Genomic DNA, 24,617 nt, shown 5'->3' with positions numbered 1-24,617 from the left:
ATGCATGCACACGTGGGCAGTGCTCACTGCAGGCAGAGCTCGCCACGGACATACACGCACACGTGGGCAGTGCTCACTGCAGGCACTGCTTGCCGCGGACACGCACGCACACGTGGGCAGTGCTCACATGCAGGCAGTGCTCGCCATGGACATGCACACACACGTGGGCAGTGCTCACATGCAGGCAGTGCTCGCCATGGACATGCACACACACGTGGGCAGTGCTCACATGCAGGCAGTGCTCGCCATGGACATGCACACACACGTGGGCAGTGCTCACATGCAGGCAGTGCTCGCCGTGGACATGCACACACACGTGGGCAGTGCTCACATGCAGGAAGAGCTTGCTGTGGACATGCACGCACACGTGGGCAGTGGTCACTGCAGGCACTGCTCACCGCGGACACGCACGCACACGTGGGCAGTGCTCACATGCAGGCAGTGCTCGCCGTGGACATGCACACACACGTGGGCAGTGCTCACATGCAGGCAGTGCTCGCCGTGGACATGCACACACACGTGGGCAGTGCTCACATGCAGGAAGAGCTCGCTGTGGACATGCACACACACGTGGGCAGTGGTCACTGCAGGCACTGCTCACCGCGGACATGCACGCACACGTGGGCAGTGCTCACTGCAGGCACTGCTCACCAAGGACACGCACGCACACGTGGGCAGTGCTCACATGCAGGCACTGCTCGCCGTGGACATGCACACACACGTGGGCAGTGCTCACATGCAGGAAGAGCTCGCCGTGGACATGCACACACACGTGGGCAGTGCTCACATGCAGGAAGAGCTCGCCGTGGACATGCACGCACACGTGGGCAGTGGTCACTGCAGGCACTGCTCACCGCGGACATGCATGCACACGTGGGCAGTGCTCACTGCAGGCACTGCTCGCCGTGGACATGCACACACACGTGGGCAGTGCTCACTGCAGGCACTGCTCGCCGTGGACATGCACGCACACGTGGGCAGTGCTCACATGCAGGCACTGCTCACTGCGGACACGCACGCACATGTGGGCAGTGCTCACATGCAGGCAGTGCTCGCCGTGGACATGCACGCACACGTGGGCAGTGCTCACATGCAGGAAGAGCTCGCCGTGGACATGCACGCACACGTGGGCAGTGCTCACTGCAGGCAGTGCTCACCAAGGACACGCATGCACACATAGGCAGTGCTCACTGCAGGCACTGCTCACCGCGGACACGCATGCACACGTGGGCAGTGCTCACATGCAGGCACTGCTCGCCGTGGACATGCACGCACACGTGGGCAGTGCTCACTGCAGGCAGTGTTCACCATGGACATGCATGCACACATGACTCCTGCCTGCACGAATGCAGAAGGGCGGACGCCTTTGGAGACGGGGTATGTGCTGGGCAGGCCTGTCACACCGAGCAGTTTCTCACAGGGCTACAACAACTAACGTCTGTGACTCCTGGCTCACACCCAGAGTCAGGCCATGAGCAGACCTGGTACAGTGGAGCCTCAGGTTGGAGGCATCTGAGTTCCCCTTTGCTTGAAAGCAGTTCCAGGAGGAAGGAGGCAGATGATGTCCACGTAACTGACCTGAGGCCCCAAAACTTCTCTGCAGTGCTCTTCCATGAAGATGCCCAGGACTGAACCACAGGAGGAGAAAACAGTTTGAGCAGGAACCTGGCTGCTTTCAGGACTGAAGTGCTTGGGGTTTTGTTTGTTTGTTTGTTTGTTTTTCCTGCATAAGCTGAAAAGTCCTAGAGGCTTTGCTAACAGGGAAGTGTGGCACAGTCCTCCACGACTTTGAGGTGCCTCCCCTCCACAGAGCCATCCTACACAGCTCTGCTCATCTGATTCTGGACAGGGAAATGACATCAGCACTTCCAGGAGTGCAGGATCCTCCCAAGACCACAGGTACCAAGTGCACATCATCATCAAGGCATTCGCAGCTGGGGCCAGGTGCAGGGTGGTTTTCCACCCCCAGCCACTTGCTCTGTCACACATGGCTACAGCAGAGGCTCATCACACCACCACGTCCATGAGCCCACTGTGTGGCCCCCCACAGCACCCAGGTGGCCAGAGCCCCTTGCAGCAAGGCTGGGGGAGGTCATATCTCCACCACCTGGCGCAGATGCTGCTGGGGGTCTGCAGCCAGGGATGCTCTGGTAGGAGACTGGCTTTGACCAGGAGGGACGTGGACCAGGGTTTGCACCTCCATGCAGCACAAGCACCCTGCAGAAGATGGAAGGGGCCTGGGGGGGGCAGACGCAGGGGCTACATGCGAGCCAGTACTTTGCCACCGAAGGGATCTGGAGCAGCTCCCTGGAGAGCCCTGCCATGTATGTTATGTATGACCACCACACGGCATGGCATGGCACGGCATGGCATGGTACAGCATGGCACAGCATGGCACAGCACGGCACGGCACGGCATGGCATGGCACAGCATGACACAGTGCAGCACGGCATGGCACGGCACAGCATGACGTGGCGTGTCAGTGCTGCACAGTCTCCCCACAGCCATCAGCAGGCACGGACCATCAGGCCAGCACAGGGGTGCAGTGCCCCTTCCGCCACGTCCTCCGCAGGTGCACAGAGGACCTTGCGGCAGGACAGGCGTCGCAGCACGGCCCAGGACACTGTCCCGTCCACAGGCACGGCAGCTGGCGTGCGGCTCCAGCACCACGCGCGCCTGCGCCCAGCAGCGTGCAGGCCCTCGAGAGCAGAGCCAGCCAGGCAGGGGCACCGCTGCGAGATGTGACCGCTGGGCCTCCCCTCCCCAGCACAGCACTCACGAGCGAGGTGCAGAGCCCTGAGCGTTATTCATCACTGTGATTGCACATGCAGATAAGCATGAGTCGTGCAGTTATTGCCATGTGATTACAGCTCGCTCAGGGATTAATCAGGTATCTCGCAAAAACCCTGGAAGTCAGTCACAGCGGTCTGCAGCAGCTGCCAGGAGGGGAGGGAGCTGCCGGGATGGGGACAGGGATGGGGACAGAGACGGGGACGGGGACGGGGATGGGGACAGGGATGGGGATGAGGATGGGGAAGGGGAGGGGGATAGGAAGGGGGATGGAGACAGGGATGAGGATGGGGACAGGGACAGAGCGAGGATAGAGATAGGGATGGGGATGGGGATGAGGATGGGGGATGGGGATGGGGACAAGGATGGGGATGGGAATGGGGATGAGGGTCGAGAACAGGATGGGGAGAGGGAGGGGGATAGGGATGGGGTTGGAGATGGAAATAAGGATCAGGGTGGGGGCAGGGACAGGGTTGGGGTGGGCATGGGATGGAGGTGGGATGTGGAAGGGGGCAGGTGATGGGGCAGGGAAAGGGATAGCTCTCCGAGGACTGAGCGCAGCCCGGCAGCTGGGGGTGATTTCACAGGGAGACGCTAACACACAGCAGAGCTCAACCAGCCCCGGCCCCTGGCGCTCAGCGCGGGGTGCAGCGCCACGGCACCAGGGCTGCCGCGCAGGGCAGGCAGCGGCGGGGCGGCAGCGATGCTGCACAGCTGCCCGCAGCCGCCGAGGAGCCCAGCGGCACCTGGGGCTGTCCTGGGAGGCGGTGACTGCTCCGGTGGAAAGCCCGGGGCACTAACAGGGCTCAGCAGGCTGGCCTGGCGAGGGCCCCGCTGCCGCCTCTGGGAGCAGCAAGGGGACGGGGCGCGCGGGGCCGTGGCCGGTCTCCCCAGGAGAGGGAGGCTGCGGAGCAGCGATGTGCCACAGCCACGGCTGCCCGGGGTCCGTCGGACAGAGCTCCAGGTACTGCGCGCACCAGGCTCCCACGCATGCATCACGCTGCGTCGGGCACAGTGCTCCCCTCCACAGGGACATCCCAGCCTCCTTGCACAGACTCGAGCACGGAGGAGGTGCGGTCGGGGGCATGCTGCTGAGCCTGCTGATCCAGCAGTGCTGGGCTGTCCTGCCTGCCCCGACCCTGCTGCTGCCACAGCTCTCGGGGCACCCACCCCCAGTAACACATGGGGAAACCACGGCACCTCCGGGCAGAGCAGCCAGTGAGCACAGCCCTGCACCACAGGACCGTCCCGGGCACAGGCTCAGGTGCACAAAGCCGTGGGACACCCTGGGACATAGTCCTAACACAGAGCGCCCTGAGATGGAGCAGGCCCAGAGCCCCAGGCACCGTGAGCACACTTCGTGCAACCACATCAGACCAACCCTGTCATCGTGAGACAGTGACAACATGAGACCCAGCAGCAACGTGAACTACAGCACATGTCCATGCACCGCTGCAGCCAGCCTTCCCTACCCCCGTCCCTGGGTGCTGGTTCCTCAGGAATTACTCTGGCAACCGCAAAGCCTCATATTTTATTCCCTAGACAGCCTGTTACATGGGCCAAAATCCCAGCTGGGACAACACCTGCCAATACACCTCACTTTTGCCACACAGGCACCTGCTCAGCAGTAAAGCTCGGCTGCAATGCTCCCCAGAGCGGCTGTGACAATCCCCCCGCTCCAACGACACCCCTGCCCGCTCCAGGCACAAGCACGTCTCCACACTGCCTTTGCAGCAATGGCCACAGGAGAGCTGGAGCCTAGTAAGAGAAACCCAGCCCTGAACGCACAGTGAGCCACCCCACAGCAGGCATGAGGGGCACGAACTGCACACAGCGGTCTGGTCGCTCCGGTCCAGGCTGGCAGGGCAGAGTCACTGCGGGGTGGCATGGGACGTGGGACAAGCGCTGGGGAAGGAGGCGGGTGGATGCAAGAGCGCTCCAAGAACTGCACCCTGGCAAGCCTCACACAGGGCGTCGCGTTGGAGTGTGCCAGCTGCACACCCACATTGGCTGGATTTGCACCTCTTTGTTTCCAAACAATACATAAAGCAGGCACTTTCTTCATCTGGCTGCAAATCCTTCACCGAGCGGCAGGGTGCATCAGCCCTGCCTCTGCCGGCCCTCGGCCACAGGGACGGGACATGTGCTGCCGGTCTCGGGGCCGCGGACAGCGCCCACACGGGGATCCCGCAGCCAGGAGCCGGGGCTGCCGCCTGTGACGCCTGCGTCCCCACGTCACCCCACGCACACCGTCCCCAGCATGGGTGCGGGTCACCCCGTCTACAGGCACCCTCCCACCGGCCGCGTGCCCCCGGGAGCAGCGCGTGGGCACGGCCTGGTGTGGAGACACAGCACCTCTGCGCTTGCAGCTCCTCCTCACCGTTCCAGGACGTCTGGACAAGGCAAAATCCCCAGCCCTCAGCTGCTGCTCGTCAGGGCTCGAGAAGGCAGGACGAGGTGTGCTGCCTGCCCCGCAAGCCTGGGAAACAGCGGGAGGAAAGAGCAGCTCAGGGCTCGGCCACAGCAAGTGCCTGGAGAAAGAGGGACTTTGCTCCATCCGAAGGAAAAGCTCAGGGCTGGTTCCCACCGTGGTTCAGCACACGGATGAGGAAGGTGGGGCTCTGGCATAAGGACACTCCAGACCCTCCCGGCTTGGGGGACAGAGTCATCTGGACAGAGCTACCAAAACTGCTCTCAGTAACGGGCTCGGGGTTGAGCCTTCCTGCAGGCAGAGCGGGCAGAGGCACTGGGAACCAGAAGCAGCCCCACGGGGAGGGAAAGCCTTTGCAGCAGCGCTAGTCAGCACGTGTGAACTCACCCCAGTGTGCCAAAATCATGCGGGGCGGGGGGGGGGGGTTGACACATGCACCAGCGCACAGCCAGGGCAGCTGTGCGGGCGTGCTGTGCACTCGGGGCAGCAGAGGGCAGGGGGTGCTGGATCGTGCAGGTCGTCCTGCTCCGCAGCATCCCTGCTCTGCACCAGTCTCCCGCACCCTGCCTTGCTGCGCCGCAGTCCAGCTCCCAGTGCGCTCCGGGACGCACGGCTCCCCGTGCCAGGCGCTCTGCTCTCCCGGCCTCCGCCCGCGCTGGTGCAGCCCTCGGGGCGGCAGCTCCACGGACAGGGCAGCCGAAGCAGGCCCTGCCATGACGCCAGAAGGGACAGCGGTCCTGATGCAGCTCAGCCACAGCAGTGTGAGCACCACAGTGGGGCTGCCTGGTCAGGAGAATTGACTTGCAAGTTGCAAATTTGGGGGCAGAAGCTTGCTGCAGGATGGCATCGCTGGCTGAGGACAGTGCATGACGGTGCGGTGTGGTGGTGCCGTGCTGCCCGTCGAGCCACTCCCGGCCCCCTACTCACGACCAGGCCAGCATGAGCCCAGCAGCAGGCCTCAGTCCTTGCTCCCCCAAACAGTGCAGAGGAGCTCCAGGGTCTGCTGCATCACCAGGAAGAAGAGTCAAGACCCCAAAAAGAGGCAGGCAGAGCTCATGGCACAGAGACAACCTGCCGCCCCTGTGAGAGGTGTCAGGTAGCAGATCCCCCCAGCCTGCATCTGCCTCCTGTGCCCTGTGCTGGATCTTCTCCCGCAGCATGCCTCCCCTCACCCAGGGTGATGGACCAGCACTCACCGTGATACATGGGGCTATTACACTGAACACCGAGGTATTAAATATTGAGCGGCAGTTAAATGCTCATTAGATAGATTTAAACAGTGAGACCCAAAGAGCCATTAAATATGCAGTGTGTAGGATGGGGGATCTGATGATTGACTGCAGCACCATCTCCTCTGCACCGAGCTGCTGCAACCTCCCCAGCCCATCCAAAGTCTCTCAGCTGTAGATGGGCTCTGTGTCTACTCCATCTTCTGACATGTTATCTCATAACAACCTCTCACAGCTGCAAGAGGTGGAGGGGAGATGTGCTCTGGGAGCCGGCAGGGTTTGGGAGAGCAGCTCAGAGCAGCGGAGGAAGGAGCACAGCTGCAGCACAGGGTGGCCCCACAGCAAGCGAGTCTCCTGGCATGCGCTGGCCTCGTGGCAGCCAGCACACCAGCCTCAGAAGCACTGCTGGAGCACTGCAGAAACTGCAGGACTGCGCAGGGCCAGAGCAAAAGCTGAGCCCTCCCTGTGGAGCCAGGAAGTCCCGGGGACACAGCATGGCACAGGGGACCCTTTAGGCTCCAGGACAACCTGCAAGCTTCCCTCTTTTGCTCTGCCCTTAGGCACATGCTGCCTTCCCTCCTCCCAGTGTCCCCAGTGCATTCAGCCCAGCAGATGCCCACCACTGCACGGACATGCTGCCCTCGCCCCAGAGCCACGGGCTCAGTGCAGCTCCAAGCACCACCTGCCCCAGCCCCAGGCAGTGATGCAGAAGGCTTCAAGGACTCCTCTTGTGCCGCCCTGGTGCTGCCTGAGGCCTTAGGCATCCTGGAGCCGCTGCAGGATCCGCTGCCCGGGGCACAGCTCCCTGCCTGCCCCAGCAGAGCAGCCAGCGTCCAGCAGCACCCAGCCCTGCCCTGAGGGGACGGGGCCCTGGGCAGCCCGGCCAGCTCTGGGTGTGGGGCAGCTGTGGGGCTGGCTACGGATGGAGGGGCATCCACGGGCTCTGGAGAGGGAGGTGAGCAAAGGAGGGATGTGGGGCTGCCAAGGGCAGCTTCTTCCCCTGTAAGACTTTTCCTCTAACCCTACTGCCCTTCAGCCAGGCTCTTCTGCCATCTCCAGAGCTTTCTGTCTGCCCTGCTTCCTAACCCCATTCCTCTCCTCCCCTCTTGGCACCTTGGATCACCCCACCTGTTTCCTCCTGCAGCACAAAACTGCACTCAGCTCCATTTAGGGAAAAGACCAATTTCCCACGTCACTTTGGCACATGGGCTGGTGCAGAGCTTCCTGCCCTGCTCCCAGCAGGATGCATGGGGTGGCACGGGCTGGTGCAGAGCCTCCACAGTTGGGGACGTGGCTGGAGCCTCCTGCCCTGCTCCCAGCGGGATGCACAGGGCAGTGTAGGCTGGTGCAGATCCCCTGCGGCTGCGGATGCAGCTGAGGCCTCCTGCCCCCCTTCTGGCGGGATGCACGGGGCAGCACGGGCTGGTGCAGAGCCACAGCCCCATGGCTGGGGGGTGTCTGCGGAGCGCAGCCCTCCTCAGCACAGCCAGCCTCCGTCGGCCCCACAGAATCACAGAATCACAGAATCGTTTAGGTTGGATGGGACCTCTGGAGATCATCTAGTCCAACCTCCCTGTTCAAGCAGGGTCACCTAGAGCATATTGCCCAGGATCACATCCAGATGACACATGCACCTGCGCACAGCCAGGGCAGCTGTGGGGGCGTGCTGTGCACTCGGGGCAGCAGAGGGCAGGGGGTGCCGGATCGTCCCCACTGCAGCCGGCCTCCGCCGACCCTCACTGCACCCCGCTGGCCCCAGGCATAGCGCCCCATGGAGCCAGCAGTTGCGGCCAGCCCGGAGCCACGGGGACAGCGAAGGAAGCTGCCAGAGTGCCGGGAGCACCAGCTCTGAGCCCTGTCCATGCTCCGTCTCATGGTCTCCCCTCGGACACCCTGGCCCTCACCCCGCATCCAGGTCCATGTTTGCATCACCTGGGAAGCCTCTGAGCTGACCCCTATGGAGAAATCCCCCCTCGAAGGCCCATGCAGCCAAATGCCTCATCCCAGGTGTCCCCGCAGGGCGAGCGGTGCCCGGCGGATGGCTCTCGCGTGTGCCAGGGCTGGCGCAGGGAAGTGGTCAGCAACGCAGGACGCACGAGGCTGCCGCGGTGGGAGCAGCTCCCCAGTCCGCACGGGGGATGGCGGGAAGGCAGGTCCAGATGCCGGGGGCGAGGGGGAGTGCAGACGCGGACACCCCGGGCAGCACCCACCCACACCTCCCAGCTGGGACGCATGGACTGACCCGGCTGGGAGACGGGCTTTCTCTTGCGTTCAAACAGAAACACTCCCTAAACTCGTTTCACTTTAACCTTTCATTTTCGGGTTGTTGGGTGGGATGACAACCCTGGCAAAGTGGGAATCCAGCCTCTCCGGGGAGCCCTGCACCCGGACGGGAGGTGGACATCCAGCAGCAGGTGCTGGAGGGGTCGGCAAGCAGCTCTGTGAGAGCTTCCACGAAGAAAAACCCCTCCTGCAGGGAGCAGGCATTCTCTGGTTAGCTGACGACGCCTGGCACAGACCTGCCCCTCCACCCAAGCCGTTACGGACACCCGCCACAGCCCCGTCCCGGCTGCCCACCTCGCTCTGCAGCTGAGGGTAGCTCCAGCCAGCCCAGCGCCTGCTCGGCATAGCGCTGCAGACCCAGGCGTCAGCTGGGGCAGGGACCGGCTCCCCACGCAGCTCGTTAATGGACACAGCTACGGGACAGGTGCCGATGGCAGGGAACGACGCAGGGGACGGGCAGGATGGGACAGTCCCTTTCAGCACTGTACTTCCCTGCTCAGCTGAGCAAGGCGCTCCATGACTCCTGGTGTCACTCATGCTTGCAGTGGGATATGATCCTTCAGAGATTTTTCCCAGCCCTGGGGCAAGCTCCATTGCAGACTATGGAGCTGCTGCTCTGCGAGCAGGGTGCATGCAGAGGCAGATGCACTGTCCTGGGACACAGCTTGTTCTGTATGACCACCCACCCAGCAGCATCCTCTGCGACACATAGCATCGCTGCTGTCCCCTGGCACCCAGCCTACAGCTTAAGCTTGCAGACGGCAAGAAGCAGATATGGCTGTGGAAAATAATGTCAGGAACAGGATGCGAGCAAACCCTGCAGGAGACTCCAGCTGGCATGTGAGGGGTGGCACTGGGCTGTGGAGGGACAGCCCAGACCCATCTGCTGCCTGGAAGCTGCAGGATATCTGCCCAGAACCACCCCCAGCCTGAGAACAGCGAGGCCTTCTGCTGGGGCAATCCCTGCCATAGCAAATCCTACCTCCCCGGCAGTGCCTCAGTCTGGGACCAGGCCTCCCCCCATTAGGAGGAAGCAGCAACTCCGACCCTTCTCCTGGAAGGGAGCCAGACTCTCTCCTGCACTTCAGCCCTCTTTCTGTGCCCCCTGCGGATTAATTCTTCCACACCTGCATCATCACCCTGGTGTGGTGCTGCATCCCTGCTACTCAGGCAGCCACCATCCACATGCCCTGGTCCTGCAGGGGCACGGGCAGGCCAGGCAGGGGCTGCCTGTGCTGCCAGCACATTGGGCTCCACTCTGGGAACACCGCAAGCTTCATGCTTATCTCCAGGGTCTGGCCCCATGGGTACAGAGTACTCCAGTTGTTCATAGCTCTGCTTGGGTGTTGTGCAGTGCTCTGCACAACCATCAGCCCAAAGCAACAATTACAAGCCCTGCAAGCACCCAGAGCTAGCAAGTGTCCCTGGGACCCCCACTTCACAGCACCCACCTCTCTACCAGGTGCAAACACCCCTGCACCCCCTTCACCACCCCACAGCATCCTCCCCTGGCTGCTCTGCCCTGGTGACAAGAGACCTCTAGATCCTCAGAGACAGGCCGCAGTGACCACAGAGCAGAAGCTGGGCAGTTATGCAGGAAGTTCGCAAATGCTCTTTTTAAGAAATATGTCCCTCCATGGAGCTGCGCTCAGCGGCAGTGCCACACGGATGCTGCTGCTGGGGGTAGAGAGGGGAACAGGACCTGCCCTCGGGGCAGCACCCACCCTACAGCTCTGCCCAGCAGACCTTGTCCCCACAGTTTGCAACCCTCCAATTCCAGGCCTAGAATTTCCCCTACTGGCTCAGCCCTTCTCACCCCTTGGCACCAGGCAGCCTCAGGGGCATGCTCCCTCCCCTTGGCACCAAGTAGCGTCCTGCAAATGCCACCCATGCCATCAATGTGGTGTGGGCGAGTCCCAGCTACCATGGGAGCAGCAGAGCTGGCTCAGCAGCAGCTTTGTGCAGAGCGGGGCACAGGCAGGGGATAAAACAGCTCTCTGTATGGGAGCAGCTGCAGGGCCCAGCTCCCAGTCTCTGCAGGTTGAGGACGAGGGTGGAGGACAAGGAAGATGCCAAGAACACTGCTCCCATCAGTGAGGGTGCAACCTGAGTGCCTAAAGTTGCCCCCACTGTATGCACAGAATAGGTGCTAAGCCCTCACCTCACATCTACCCAAGGGCCTTCCTCTCCACTACATAGTTCCATCCACCCACCCTCACTGCAGAGCACCCTCCATCTCTCTCACCCCTGCTCTGTGTTCTCATTAGCAGCCACAAACACTGGAAAACAGGATTCTTGAAATCAGGGACATCCAGTGCTCCTTTATTGGTCATGCTGCACTGGAGAGGCTGTTGGCGCTGAATGAGACAGATCCTGCAGGCAGCCTCGTGCAGTTTTCACCCTCTGCTCTGTGCTCAGCCCTGGCTCCCACCTTGCAGCCCTGGTGCCCCTGCTAGCCTAGCCTTGGGCTGCCCACGCAGGCCTTGCCCTGCATAGTTCTGATAAACGGACCAACACGAAAGGAAACTGGTTTGAGGGTTTTACTGGTCTCCATGTTCCAGAAGAGAACAGTGCTCATTAAAAATGGTGAAGTAGCATGATTATCTGAGATCAAAGTTTTGAACTCAAATTTCCTAGTGTTTTGGTTTCTCTGCAAAACTCAGGGTTGCAGCAGCTCTAGCTATCACGATTTGCATGCATTTGATTAGCTCCCATCTACCAGCCCTGGACTGCTCCTTGCAACAGGAGACGCTTTGTGTACACGCAGCGGGAGGCGTCATGTGTGGAGCCAGAATCAGCAGAAGGAAATGAGTATCCCAGAACAAATAGGGCGAGGGGGCCAGGATCACATACAGGATCCATCCAGATGCTCGGGGACCACCAGGTCACCCACTGCCCTGCCATGACCCCAAGTGCAGGAGGGCTCCCAGCCCGGCCCCTTGGGTGCCCTGTCCTCCCTGTGGCACCCAGGAAGACAGAAAGCCCTCAGGCTGGTGCCCACAGTGGGGGCAGCCACAGTACACAGTCCGGGTGCACAGTGCCAGTACTGGTGTGCAGTGCCAGTGAGCAGTGCCAGAGCGCAATGCTGGTGAGCAGTGCCAGTGCTCGCGCATGGTGCCAGTGCACAATGCTGGTGAGCAATGTTGATGCCAGTGCACGATGCTGGTGCCAGTGTACAAAGCCGGTGAGTGATGCTGATGCCAGTGCCAATGTGTGATGCCAGTGAGTGACGCCGGTGCATGGTGCAGGTCAGTGGTGCTGATGCACGATGCCGGTGGGTGATACCGACACCGGTGCCGGTGCCGGTGTGCAATGGCAGCGTGCGGTGCCCACGCGCGATGCCGGTGCCCGATTCCACTGGGAGGCGGTGGGGCGGCGGCGCCCCCTGGCGGCGGCGGGGGGACACGGCACACACCCCACGCAGTCGGCGTGCCCAGAGTCTTCACACACGGTCCATACGCACACACGCAGCAGACAGCATGCACAGAGTCCTTGCAAACACATAGTCTGCACACACGCGTGCACACACATGCAGCCTGTCTGCATATGCACAGAATGAACACGCACACTTCACGCACTCACAGAGTGAATACAGACATAACGTCCACACTCACAAACTTGCCCGCCCACCTGAACACGGGATGCATACAAGCAATGTGCACTGAAACAGTGCATATACATAGAGTGCACTTGTGCACAGAGCACACCCACACACTGTGACTGCATAAACATCATGTGCACATGCAGAGAGAACCCCCCCCCCACTTGCGAGCCTGCATACAGTACACACGCATACACACACACACACACAGTGTGTGCACCCACAAACACAGCCATATGGTGTGCACCACCCAGCTGTGCTGGACTCATCCTGCTTTCAGATCACTGCTTGTCCGCCACTGCTGTAAACCAGTCTGGCTCTTCCACACCTATCAAATGTGCACGCTCTCTGTAGTAGCTGTGTTCCTTGGGGAATGTGTTTTGGAAAAGACCAGGGGGCCAGCAGCTGCAGGGAGCAGAGTGGCATTCCACTTCCCAAGTGGGTAACAAAGTCACACTATGTTTTCTCCTGCTAGCCATAAACAGAGGCCGTGCTGGGAGCTGGGCACTGCTGCCTGCCCAGAGCTGCACACCCTCATCCCGCGAGCCGTGTTCTGCAGGGGCTCGCTCTGGACGTCCCATCCCAGCACCCACAGCTGCTGCCTCCGCTCCCGCTCACAACCCCCTGCGCTGGCCCTGCTGCTGGCACGGACCACACCGTGACGACCCAGCGCTCCGGAACCGGCACCTCTGTGACATCGGCCTCAGCGCCACGGCACCGGGCCAACACGGACACTGCAGGCACCGTGCTCGGCTGCCGCGATGGTGCAACAAGGCCTGGGTGCCCACAGCTGCCTCGTGCTGCTGGGAAAGATGAATTTGTTCCCCCTCCTCTTGTTGCTGGCCGTGTGCTGGCCCGCACACCACACATATGACAGTTGTGGGTAAGTGGCCGGAGGCTTTGGGAGAGCGTGCTTGGGGGAGCCTCGCAGGGAGCCTGCTTGCCCCCACGGCCACACGGGAGGCTCCCAGGCCCCGTGCAGGAGGCTCAGCTCCTCTCCAGCACCCAGCTCCCAGCACATCTCGCTGCAGGGCTACAGCTGCACACCACACAGGGTGCCTTGGCCCTGCTGTCCACACGCTGCCTCGTGGGGAGGGGATCAGGATGGACACCGCATGACTTTCAGCCTGAGTGGAGCGGGGAGCAGTCGAGCAGCAACTAACAAGTTTCTGATTACAGAGGAACCTGCGGGATCCGATCGGTGACTTCTCAGTACAGCACAACGCGCATCGTGGGTGGCACGAATGCGCAGCCAGGGTCCTGGCCCTGGATTGTCAGCATCCAGGTCCCCTGGCTAATAGGCACCAAGCACTTATGTGGAGGGTCCCTCATCAGCCCACAGTGGGTCCTCACAGCAGCTCACTGCTTCAAAGACTCCGGGTAAGGAGGCTCAGGGAATGGGGATGTCCCCACAACACAGGCACGTGCCCTGGCTGCAGCACCTCAGCCTCTTCCCAGCCACCTGCTTTGCAGCACACCTAGTGCCTGGGCAATTAAAGTACCCCAGCTGAGAGGCTGCTTGTGAGGAGGCTGGGCTTGCGCCACTGCTTCTAGCAGCCTCCGTTCTACCTTCCCTGTGCCAAGGCATGCTGGGGCACTATGCCTCCACACAGGGCTGCCCCTGCATCCCTCTCCTCCCTGTAAAGCTGACAGTAGGATCTGCCATGCTCCTACAGTGCATGGCTCTACTCTCTCTCACTCCTCTCTCTATCTCCCTTCCAGCGATATCGAGCTGTGGCGTGTAGTGATTGGTGCAACCCGCTTGTCTCAGCTGGGCCCTGAGACACAAGTGCGCAGCATTAAGCAGCTAGTGGTGCACGAATACTATAATAACCGCTCACAGAGAAATGACATTGCATTGCTGGAATTGGACCAACCTGTGCAGTGCAGCTACTATATACAGCTTGCGTGTGTGCCCGATGCCTCGCTGAGAGTGTCAGAGCTGTCACCCTGCTACATCAGTGGTTGGGGTGCCACACAGGAAGGATGTGAGTTCCCAACAAGCGGTGGCTGGTGTTCCCTGAGAGCATGCTCGGTGCACTGTTGAGCTAGGGGCCGGGCTACCCTGATAGCAAAGGCAAACCCCAGGGTCAAGCCAAAGGGACATATGCTTGAAGAAGGATGGCCTTCGTCCCACAACCCAAAGCAAGGCAGAAGGGAAGCCTCAGTAAATATGCCCCTCAAGATCCAAAGCCAGCTCTTTGGGAAACCATTCACCCAGACAGGGAGGGAGAACTGGCAACAAGCTGCCAGGTGCCAATTCCTTTATATGCCCACAGCTAAGAGACGACCTGATGTTCTGCAGGAGGCCATGGTCCACCTCATTGACACCCGCATCTGTAACAGCAGCCAATGGTATGGCGGGCTTGTCAAGAACAGCAACTTGTGTGCTGGCTATCAGCAAGGTACCATCGACTCTTGCCAGGTAGGAGAGTGCAACAAGTCAGCCCACAGCAGTGGGTGCAGCCTCGTCATGACTTCCCATACGTATGCTGCCTGTGCTCTGCCTGCACAGTCACCCACCCACCCACCCATCTCTGGGTCCCCACCAGTGATAGAACTCACCTCCCCTTCCCGTCTGCAGGTCCTTGCTGAGCGCTCCCCTCGCCCCAGGTGCCTGGGACCCTCCCCAGAGAGCCCATCCAGTGCGCTTGGTGCCCCACAGGTCCAGATCCCTGCCCTGGAACATCCCTGTTCCACACATCCGGGGATCACCGTGCAGACATGAGGGATAACACTACCTTACAGGCCCATGATCCCCGCCCCAACAAGCTTCTGTATGCTCCAGCTGCTGAGACGTGCCACTCTGTGCAGGGCAGACAGCTCTGGCAGGTGCTGTTAGAGAAGCAGCCCCCGCTGTAGTGCAGACTCTGGCAACACCTTAAACCTCTCTCCTGCACTGCAGGGCGACAGCGGTGGCCCCCTCGTATGCAAAGATAAAAATGCCGACTACTACTGGCTTGTTGGTGTCACTAGCTGGGGGACAGGCTGCGGGAGAGTACAACAGCCTGGAATCTACACCTCCACTCAGCACTTTTACAACTGGATCCTCGTCCAGATTGGACTGCACCCAGCAGGAGAGCCTACTTCGGCACCAATGTCTGCCTCAGGCCCATTCCATAGCCCAATACCAACACATGCAGGCAGACCTGGCTCCTGCCCATTTCCACGCAAGAAGTTGGCGGACTTCTTTTCTCTGCTTCAGGAACTCCTGCAAGTCATAACAGAAAGTGAGGCTTAAGCAGCAAGACAAACAGGATCCAGGGCAGGCTGCAATGTATGGTGACCGTTTCCTTCTGGGGCAATGCCCACTGATCCAGAGGCAACCCCAGGGCCAAAGGCCTGCTCTGCTCAGCCTGTCCTCCTCTGACTGCCCACAAACCCTGAAAGCTTACTCAATTCTAGAAATAAAACTGCCTATTCTCAGAGCTGACTATGCCTCAGTCCAATTCAGTCTCGGGGGCAAGGCAGGGACTTCCATAGATGGCACCTGAAACACGAGGCTGCGTGCAGCCAGGTGGCCACAAAGGCAAAGAGTCACCCAACGGGCTGAAACTCTGCCCGCTCAGAGAGGAGGGTGCTCACAGCCACACAGGCAGCAACGGGATGGAGAAGGCTGGCATACTGAGGCTAGGGAAAAATGATGTGGCATGCAGAAGACTTTTGGGGAACGTGTGAAGGCAGGCAAGCGGATGACTTGGCAGGCCCTGGCTTCAGGATTTGCTAACTGAGCAGACCAAGAGAAACTCCTGGACATGATATGAGAAATTGTTGAACATAATAAATAACAGAGTTAGAAACTGACATGTTACAGACAGCATTACAAGGAATGGCCAGATTTCACAAGGGGTTAAGGGGGAGTCATGTGAGAGATGGCCAAGCTTCACAGGTAGTTGAAGGGATTGCTAGGGAGTGGAATCTGGCAAGGCCAGTGTTATCTAGGAAGTCACATCAGTAATAACAGCAGCCTGAGCTGAATCAGGTAACAGCATCTGAAATACCAAATTTGGGTATTGATGTAGTAAAACTGAGTGTTCATAGCCCCTGGCAGGTTGGGGTGCTGCAGCTCATTTGTCTGTTCCCATTCAGGGTTACATAGCATACCTCCAGCAAATTGGGATCTGAAGATACCACGGCATGCCCTTTGCTTCACCCTCATCATGATTTGAATGGAGCTGTCCTGACTCTGAAGATGATGCTGTAATATGGTCCCTCCCTGAACAATTCAACGTTTCTGGAAAGAGACCTCAGCCTGGCAGTCCAGTGTGGAGCACAGGGTCCACTGACCTCCCTCCAGGAGGGCTGATACCCTCCCCAACTCACAGCTCACCACGCCAGCACCCCTGAAGTCAGGGGTGTCACAGAGCTCCAGGCAGCTCTGTGGCTGAGCTCGGTTAGCAGAGGGCTCTGATAGGTGGGTTTGGGATAGAGTGCAAGTGTGAAGCAACTGAAGGGACTGGGGCAGCAGAAGGCTAGGAGCAGTGGCAACAGGAGGGCTTGGGGGTGCAGTCTGGGATGCAGCAGGGCTGCAGGGCAGGATCTCTGCCCTTCCTGATCTGGCTTTCTCCAAACTCCAAGTGTTGCTCAAAAAGCACCTTCTGCAGTTTGATCTCCTTCAGCACTTGCATAACCTCTGGCCTTGCACCACTCTGCACCAAATCGTAATGTTCAGCAGGGTCTGACTCCAGATCAAAGAGCAGTGGGGGCACATGGGGAGTCAGCGGGGTCAGCCCATGGCAGGCCTGGTCAGGGGTGGTATCACTGTGAAAGGAACCTGCAAAAGAAGTCCCCAAGTATAGCTCAGTTTCCTCTCATTGAGCTTTGGACAGCAAAACCAGATGGAACTTCACCAAGCCACCTGTGCAGAGGAGAGGAGGCAATGCTGACCTTGTGTGAAGTAGTGGGCCTTGTACTTCCCAAGCCTGACAGCAAAGGGGCCATGCAGTTGATCGGGGCTCGGCGGATAGTAGAACATCATCTGACGGGGACTCTGTGGGAAGCAACAGAGCTGAGGTCACCTGTACAGGTGTGAGGCTGGAGGAGAGGCTGGGACAGGACCAAGCAGAGTCTCTAGGGAGTCACATAGGAGCCCTGATACTGCAATCAGGATGGAGTGGGAACAGCAATGAGCAACAGCATCCTACTCGCTCCCAAAACAAAGGAATTGAGGCTCTGTCCAGGCACTGCAGCCCTGGGTGTTTGGCTTGCCAACATGTTGCAGTTGTTAGAGCATGTTTCAGAGCAGACCAGAGAAGCCGAGGAACTCCATGGCATGGCCTGGGCCTGCACCAGAAAATCTCCCAGCTCATGGCTCTACCCAGACCCCCAGCTGGGGCTACTCAGCAGGCAGACAGCCACTGCCCCACACCCAGCCTCCATGTGCTGCACTAGTCAGAACTGGCCTGCAGAACTCACCTTCCCCAATCCAAACAGCACTGGACTCAAGTCATAGCCATCCAGGGCAACACTGGGGAGAGCTGCTCCAGCCAGGGCAGTCAGTGTTGGCAGGATGTCCAGGGTGCTTGCCAGCTCGTGGGTCACTCCTGCCACCACAGCAAGGCACAAAGAAAGGTTCAAGCACCTGATCCCATTCCCGCCCCTGCCATCCTCACCACTTCTCTCCCCTCTTCTGCCTGTCCCAGGAAAGTTGAGCTGTGACAACTCCCCTGCCTCAGCTAGCACCAGCACACGAAAGACAAGTGACACCAGGTCTCACCTGGAGTGATGCGGCCTGGCCAATAAGCCACTGCTGGTTCCCGCATGCCACCTTCATATGTTGTTCCTTTCCCACACCTCAGAAGGCCAGAGCTGCCCCCACGTGCCATTCGCATGGTGGAAGGGCTGTGAGGGAAGAGACAGGAATCACCTCCTGTTAGTCTCACAGGTCCACGCTACCCCTTCCCTAATGCTGTCAGTGGGGCCATGGCACAAGGCACCAAAGAGTGACCCTGCCACCCTCCTCAGCCTTGTAAGGCAGGTGGCATGGGGTGAGGAGGCTGAGGTGTACAAGACAGCTGAGCAAGGCACTAGAGACCAAGGTCATCCACTCAGGAGGGGAATTGGGAGGTATTCCAGCTGCACACCCTTGGCCCCAAGCCTGTGGAGTTTCTGCCCATGAGGAAAGAACAGCCAATTCCCAGGGGCAAGGAAGGGCTCATGCAGCAGGTGCTATCCAGAACAGCATCACCCCCTGCCTCACTCCAGGCCACTGGGGTCTCACCTGGTGATGCCACACCACGTCACTTGTGCCCCAGCCACCCAATGCCTTGTTCCAGCTCCCCCACACCAAGGCAGCAGAATCTTGCCAAAAAGGAATCTTGCCCCCCACTGAGCCCACTCACCCATTGTCAGAGGTGAAAAACACCAGGGTCCTGTTAGTAAGACCATTGTCCTGCAACGCCTGCAGCAACTGTCCCACTGAGCCATCAAATTCCAAGAGAGCATCGCCAAAGGGCCCCCGCTGTGACTGTCCTGTGTACTCCTGACTTGCAAACTGGGGATAGTGTGTATGCTGGAGAGAGGGGAGAGAGGACTGCTACATAAACTCTCAGAGCTGCACCTGGTTCCTGTACTCACCCAGGGACAGTGAACACCCCAGTTAGGATATGGAGATACGTGACAAGACACATGAAATGACAAGGGGCTTGCCCCCAGGCTTCAGAGTCACCTCTCAGAAATAGCACAAAAGGAGCTCAGTGCCAATAGAGGATGTGGAGTTTCAAAGAGGGTGGGAGGCTGTCCCAGATGGACTCCTAGCCCAGGGGAGCAGGCAAAGCTCCAGATGGAAACAGCCCAAGAACATTACCAGGATGGTGCTATCACGAGACTTGAGCATGGGAACACCAACCCCAAGTCAGCCAGGGTAAGGATTTCCTCTGGGTACTGACATCTCAGTACATGCCTGGGGCTGCAGGAGCCAAAGCGCTTCCCTGCTCTTCCCACAGGACAAAGGCTTCCTCCCCAACCCTTGCACCCAGAGCAGCCCTCCCCCTCTCCTACGTGGGAGGCATAGTAGAGTAGGAAGGGGAGGCCTCGCTGGGCACAGTCAGTGATGAAGTCCCGGGAGAATTTGTTGTAGAGTGGCACCAGATCGGGGAAGGAAACTGGCTGCTGTACAATGCTCTGATTCCAGAGCAGCGGGACAGGCACTAAGCCCTGGTCACAAGTCCCAAAACACTTGATGTCAGGCGGGAAGCAGGTGAGATTCTGGCAGGGGCCCTGGAGAGAGAAAATAACATTTTGTCCTTTATCTGTTCTGCAGGATAGTGAGGGAAAGGGTGCAAAGAGTCTCACAGCCCACCACCAGGCCCCACAGGCAGCCTTTGGGCACCCCCTTCCAGAAGCCCAGGAACTAGACCAACCCCAAAACTGGCCAAGGACCATGCTGCCACAAAATCATTTTCTCCTGACAGCAATTCAGATGTTTCTTTGTACACCAGAAGCTGACCCTCCTTCACGCAGTCCACAGCACACAACTGCTCTCCCTGAACAGAAGGCTGACATACTCCCACACAACCGCCACCAACAGGCTGAGACATGGTGCTATCATGACAGCACACAACCGCCACCAACAGGCTGAGACATGGTGCTATCATGACAGCACCTCAGAGACAGCCTTTCCCCACCAGCATCCATCTCCTTGGCTGCAACCACACGCCTGCCTTTGTAAGCACTAACCTAGCCTATACGCTCTTCCCATCTCATATTCAGGGCACTCCCCCACAACTCCGTGACAACCTCATGCACTTGATCCAGCTCTCACCTGGTCATGGGAGTAGGGCACCCCCAAGAAGTGGTCAAAGCCCTGGCTGGTAGGCAGGAAGGACCCGTTAATCCCCAGCCCCAGGTGCCACTTGCCAACCATGGCTGTGGCATAGCCCTTAGTCTTCAGCACCTCCGCAATGGTGATCTCGGACAGCGGCAGGCCTCCCCGGGAGTCAGGGTTGAACACACCAGGGTAAACCCCAGAGCGCATCTGGAACCGGCCTGTCAGCAGGGCTGCCCTAGAGATGAGGGGAGTGAGACAAGAGACAGGTATCACCCCTCAGACGCAGTGCGGAAGGTACCTCACGCCACCCAACAGCCCACATCTCGTCTCCACTGAGGGTCCCCCGCGCCTAAGCACCCGGCAGTTCGGCTGCCTGCTCTCACAGCCGCCACTGCTGCCGCCCCCGCCTGCTGCGACCCGCAGCCCCCTCGGGCAGCAGCTGGATCCTCGGGCCTCCTGGGCCGCGGCGGGCTGACCGGGGCCCGCTGCGCCCAGCGCCGCAGCCCTGCATCCGGGTGTGAGCGGCGCCTCGGCGCCTCTGCTGCCCGCCCCGGGCCGGGCCACGGCCGGCACGTACCGCGAGGGGCTGCACACCGGCGAGCTGCTGTAGAAGTCGGTGAAGCGCAGCCCGCGGGAGGCCATGCGGTCCAGGTTGGGCGTGCCGGAGGAGGGGTGCCCGTAGCTCCCCAAGTCCCCGAAGCCCAGGTCGTCGGCCAGCAGCAGCACGAAGCTGGGGGGGGCGCCGGCCGCCCCGCGCAGGGCCAGCAGCGCTAGGGCCGCCAGCAGGCCCCGCCGCCGGGGCCCCATGGCCGCGCCGCTCGCTGAGACGGTGCTGAGCCGGGGGCGAACCGACCCGCCCCGTCCCACCCCGCCGCGGCCCGCGGAGGCAGAACCGACACCGGCACCCGCACCGGCACCCGCACCCGCACCCGCACCGACACCCGCACCCACACCCGCACCCACACCCGCACCCACACCCGCACCAACACTCGCACCGACACCGGCACCCGCACCGACACCCGCACCCACACCCGCACCAACACTCGCACCGGCACCCGCACCCACACCGGCACCGACACCGGCACCCGCACCAACACCCACACCGACACCGGCACCCGCACCCACACCCGCACCCACACCCGCACCCACACCCGCACCCACACCCGCACCGGAACCGGAACCGGCAGGAACGGCCCAGCCGGCTGCCGCGGCGGCCCCAGCCGTCACCTGACCGGCGCGGGCTGTCGCGTCACCGGCGCGGCCGCGGGGCATGCCGGGAGCTGTAGTCCGCCGCGGGCAGCGCCTGAGGGGCCGGCCGGGGCCTCCCGCGCTGCGGTGGTGGGGTTCAGGGCATGGTCGATCTTACCTAGTGGAAGACTTTTCCTCTAGGATGAGTCGATACAGCCTTGCATCCACGGACCGGACACGAGGCAAATTGACCTGCTGTTGGAACCCCTATTGTAGACACTGCGTCTACGCAGGTGAATCCTGCTCTTAGTTTTCTGTGTGAGAGTGGAGAGTGCTCCAGGGGACTCCTCTCCCCTGCTTTGTTTGCTGTTTTCCACCAGCACAAGGAAATGATCAGCCTACAGCTCTTAGCACAGGTCCAGCCTGCAGAATTGCTTGTCCAGCTTCCTGCTTTCTCTGAGGAGGCGCGGAACAGCTGCCCGGGCAGCGCTCGCTGGCACGCATCTGGAATCTGAACTACTTTAGCTGTTGCTTCCAGGAGAAAAGACGGCTGGTCTGGAGTCCTCCTCCTCCTGTGCTGGCATACAGGCTGTCTTTCTACCAAAACTTTGAGCTGATACTGCTGTGCCAGCATGGCCTGCAGATATGCTGTAGATTTGCTTCAAAATTGAAACAAGGCCCCTTGCCTACTGCGTTTAGAGTAGCCAGACCTGTCTGTTGAATACACCCATAGAACAACGTGGTCACTTGTATGCTGTGAGCCTATCCTTGACTCACAGGAATGTGGGTAACGTGGCATAAAGACAGTGGCCAGGTATGGTTAGAAAGTGCAAAACGGAGGGAGAGGCACGATTAGTGTTGGCAGTGGTGTCCAGGTCATGAGGACACATAGCAAAAGTCACAGGGATGCACCTGGAAAACATTCACAGTTGCAGCACAGCAAGTGAACTGGGATGTTTTCTGCTGCAAAGCGTTATTCATTTATAGCGCATAAGGCTCCGTCTGCGTTTTAGTCAAGCACCACGGACAAGCAACAAAAACTCTTTCCTTTGTGTGTCTTCTTGCCAACCGTTTGCTGATGCTGTCACTTTTAAACCCCTCTGGCTCCCGGGGAGGACTGTCCTGGCCTTGCACTGCAGCGAGGAGGCCTTGACAACTAGATCGGGCTCTGGTCTCCGTATGCTCCGCCAACCCGTGCCTATGCTGGCATTCTGCCTACAGTGGTGTCTCAGTGACCGCTTCTTCTTTTTTCCCCCAGCGGATATGAAGGTGACGCAGAAAAGCTTCAACTTTGCCCGGAAGTTCAATTTGCCCTTTTACTTTGTGTCTGCTGCAGATGGCACCAACGTAGTGAAGGTAAGACATAGCTATTTGGCTCAGTGTCCATGAGAGCCCTATGCAGTCCAAGGACACAGAGATTGCTGTAGGCACAGAGAGCAGAAAAGGGGCTAGTGCTTCTGGTTGGTTCCTTGTGATGGTTCTGGTAGCTGTAGGTTGTTGCAGAGTTTTTTTCTTGGGGGGTGGAAATAGACAGTTTCCCTATCTTGGAAGAAACCCAGCGCCCTTTACGTTGAGTGACAAGCATTTTCCTTCTCATCAGCTCTTCAACGATGCTATCAAACTGGCAGTTGCTTACAAACAGAATTCCGGCGATTTCATGGATGAGGTCATGCGAGAGCTGGAGGTAAGAAAAACTCTACTTACTGCACTCCTCCCTCTCCTAAGTGATTAGCAGCTCTGCCCTTTTTCCCCTCGGGGAAAGCTGAGAGCATGCAGCAAAGGGTGAAACTTTGCATGCTTGGAGAGAGTTGCTTTACAGTGGGTGACACTATGGGGTTTGTGTGCTGCCCATGTCTAGTTTGGAATGGATGAGGTGGCGGCACTCTGGAGAGCTCATGCTGCCCTAGGCAGGGTTTGAGAGTATCACAGCAAAGCAGGGTGTGGCTGTTGCTCTCCTGCTTCTCAGAGTTTCTTGTCCTGCTCCTTTTCAGAGCTTTGACCTGCAGAAGAAGAGTGAGGACTTGTCGGAAGAAGAGGAGAGCTGCCCTGAGGAGAAGCCCCCATCTGCCTAAAGCCTTGGATCCCGAGTTTGTTGTTTCCCATTTCCCTGGATTTCTGGGGTTAGTTAGAGCTGGCCTTCACAGAGGAAAGTGATTTTCTCATGCACTCAGTACTCTGGTGGTGGACAGCTGGGCCTTTCCCCTTCCTGTGAGTGACTGTCTGGGCATGGCCTTCCTTGACTGGGCCCTAACCCCCTGCCACACCGTGGTCGAGGAGAAGGCAAGAATATCCACGTGGTTGCTGGCTGCTGCATGTTCCTTAGAGGCTGAGCTTGCTGGGAGAGCTGAGCCACTCTTGGATCTGCAGGGAAGGGTCCTGCCCAGATGCTTTAATAGTACTTACTGGAGAAAACAAACACTAAAGAGGTTTTTATAGAGCTTTGAGCTTGGGTCCTGCACTTTTGTTATAGGGCTGTCCAGTTACTGCAAAGCACAGGTCAAACTGCCAGCCCTCCCCATTGCTTTGTAGCTTATCCAGTGCTGCCTCTCTCTGCACCCATTTGGTCTCTGCTGCGCTGTTTCTCTGGGTTTCTCTTCCCCTTCTATTATGGAGCAGCCAAATCCAGTGGACTTCTGGACTCAGGGAATTTCTCTTTTCAGGCCTACTAGAGCTGAATGGGGTGGACTCTCACACCCAGAAGGTTTCTCCCATCCCAGTTTGATGGATGTGGCTGCACGTTCCAGTGTACGGATCCAAAGACTTAGCGTGTATTCCAAAGAGCCAGATACATACTCAAACATGCACGCACGCACACACGCGCGCGCGCGTGTGCACACACACACCCCCCCCCTCATGTGACTCGCAAAACAGATTAACACAGATAGTGGGTGCTGGTAAAGGCACCACTCTTAAAACAAACAGCACTCACATGAACATAGCCCAGTCCTTTTCTTCTCCTGCAGCTGATCATGACTGATGTTCACTAGTGAAGCATAAACACACCCTTACTTCTTAGATGCACAAGCAGCTCACATCCATGGATCCCTTGAATATTAGCAGGGCATTAAGCCCATCTAATATCCATGCCCAGATGCCAGGCTACTTACTCAGGCATCGGCTCAGACCTTGGGCCTTTCCAGATGTGGGTCTCATCTTGTTTGTGTGCTAGTCCAGCTTGACGAGTGCTTGTGAATTACACACGCACACAGGGATCCCACCAGTAGCTGGCCCTAGACACCTGATGTTTCCAACTACTGGCTCCCAGGCCTATGGGCCCCTAGGACCTGTGTTCCCTTCTCCCATTGCTAGCACCCAAGCCTCTCGACA

At 59.3% G+C, this 24,617-nt stretch overlaps 3 protein-coding genes across 3 annotated transcripts; 2 read left to right on the top strand and 1 right to left on the bottom strand.

Moving 5' to 3' along the window:
• Window positions 1-11,892: 11,892 nt before the first annotated feature.
• LOC138065711 (acrosin-like) lies at window positions 11,893-15,942 on the top strand. Its single transcript, XM_068931116.1, is given in 4 exon segments — window positions 11,893-11,917; window positions 13,501-13,714; window positions 14,057-14,918; window positions 15,177-15,942. Coding segments are annotated over 4 exon segments (1,500 nt in total). The 3' UTR covers window positions 15,576-15,942.
• A 146-nt stretch (window positions 15,943-16,088) lies between these two features.
• ARSA (arylsulfatase A) lies at window positions 16,089-21,014 on the bottom strand. Its single transcript, XM_068938083.1, has 8 exons — window positions 20,680-21,014; window positions 20,097-20,337; window positions 19,334-19,552; window positions 18,676-18,845; window positions 18,051-18,175; window positions 17,750-17,877; window positions 17,222-17,324; window positions 16,089-17,108 (listed from the first exon to the last, which is right to left on the bottom strand). The coding sequence occupies exons 1-8, from the start codon at window positions 20,907-20,909 to the stop codon at window positions 16,807-16,809; spliced, it is 1,518 nt and encodes a 505-aa protein (XP_068794184.1). The 5' UTR covers window positions 20,910-21,014; the 3' UTR covers window positions 16,089-16,806.
• Window positions 21,015-21,380: 366 nt separating this feature from the next.
• On the top strand, window positions 21,381-23,727 carry LOC138066750 (rab-like protein 2A). Its single transcript, XM_068938412.1, has 4 exons — window positions 21,381-21,583; window positions 22,549-22,646; window positions 22,891-22,974; window positions 23,282-23,727. Exons 1-4 carry the CDS (start codon window positions 21,493-21,495, stop codon window positions 23,360-23,362), a joined length of 354 nt encoding a protein of 117 aa, XP_068794513.1. The 5' UTR covers window positions 21,381-21,492; the 3' UTR covers window positions 23,363-23,727.
• Window positions 23,728-24,617: the final 890 nt, after the last annotated feature.

The sequence above is a fragment of the Struthio camelus genome, chromosome 1 (genome assembly GCF_040807025.1).
Source record: "Struthio camelus isolate bStrCam1 chromosome 1, bStrCam1.hap1, whole genome shotgun sequence".
NCBI classification, from domain to species: Eukaryota; Metazoa; Chordata; class Aves; order Struthioniformes; family Struthionidae; genus Struthio; species Struthio camelus.
Note: the sequence above shows the minus strand (reverse complement) of the source record. Positions and strands in the feature narration are given on the sequence as shown.

Coding starts and splice junctions, on each gene's coding strand:
- ARSA (XM_068938083.1), bottom strand. CDS start 20,909: ATGGGGCCCCGGCGGCGGGGCCTGCTGGCGGCCCTAGCGCTGCTGGCC. Junction 18,846..19,333: donor TACTCTACTATGCCTCCCAC/GTAGGAGAGGGG, acceptor CCCTCTCTCCAG/CATACACACTATCCCCAGTT. Junction 18,176..18,675: donor TTTTTCACCTCTGACAATGG/GTGAGTGGGCTC, acceptor CTTCCCTCACAG/CCCTTCCACCATGCGAATGG.
- LOC138066750 (XM_068938412.1), top strand. CDS start 21,493: ATGAGTCGATACAGCCTTGCATCCACGGACCGGACACGAGGCAAATTG. Junction 21,584..22,548: donor TAGACACTGCGTCTACGCAG/GTGAATCCTGCT, acceptor TTTTTCCCCCAG/CGGATATGAAGGTGACGCAG. Junction 22,647..22,890: donor ATGGCACCAACGTAGTGAAG/GTAAGACATAGC, acceptor CCTTCTCATCAG/CTCTTCAACGATGCTATCAA.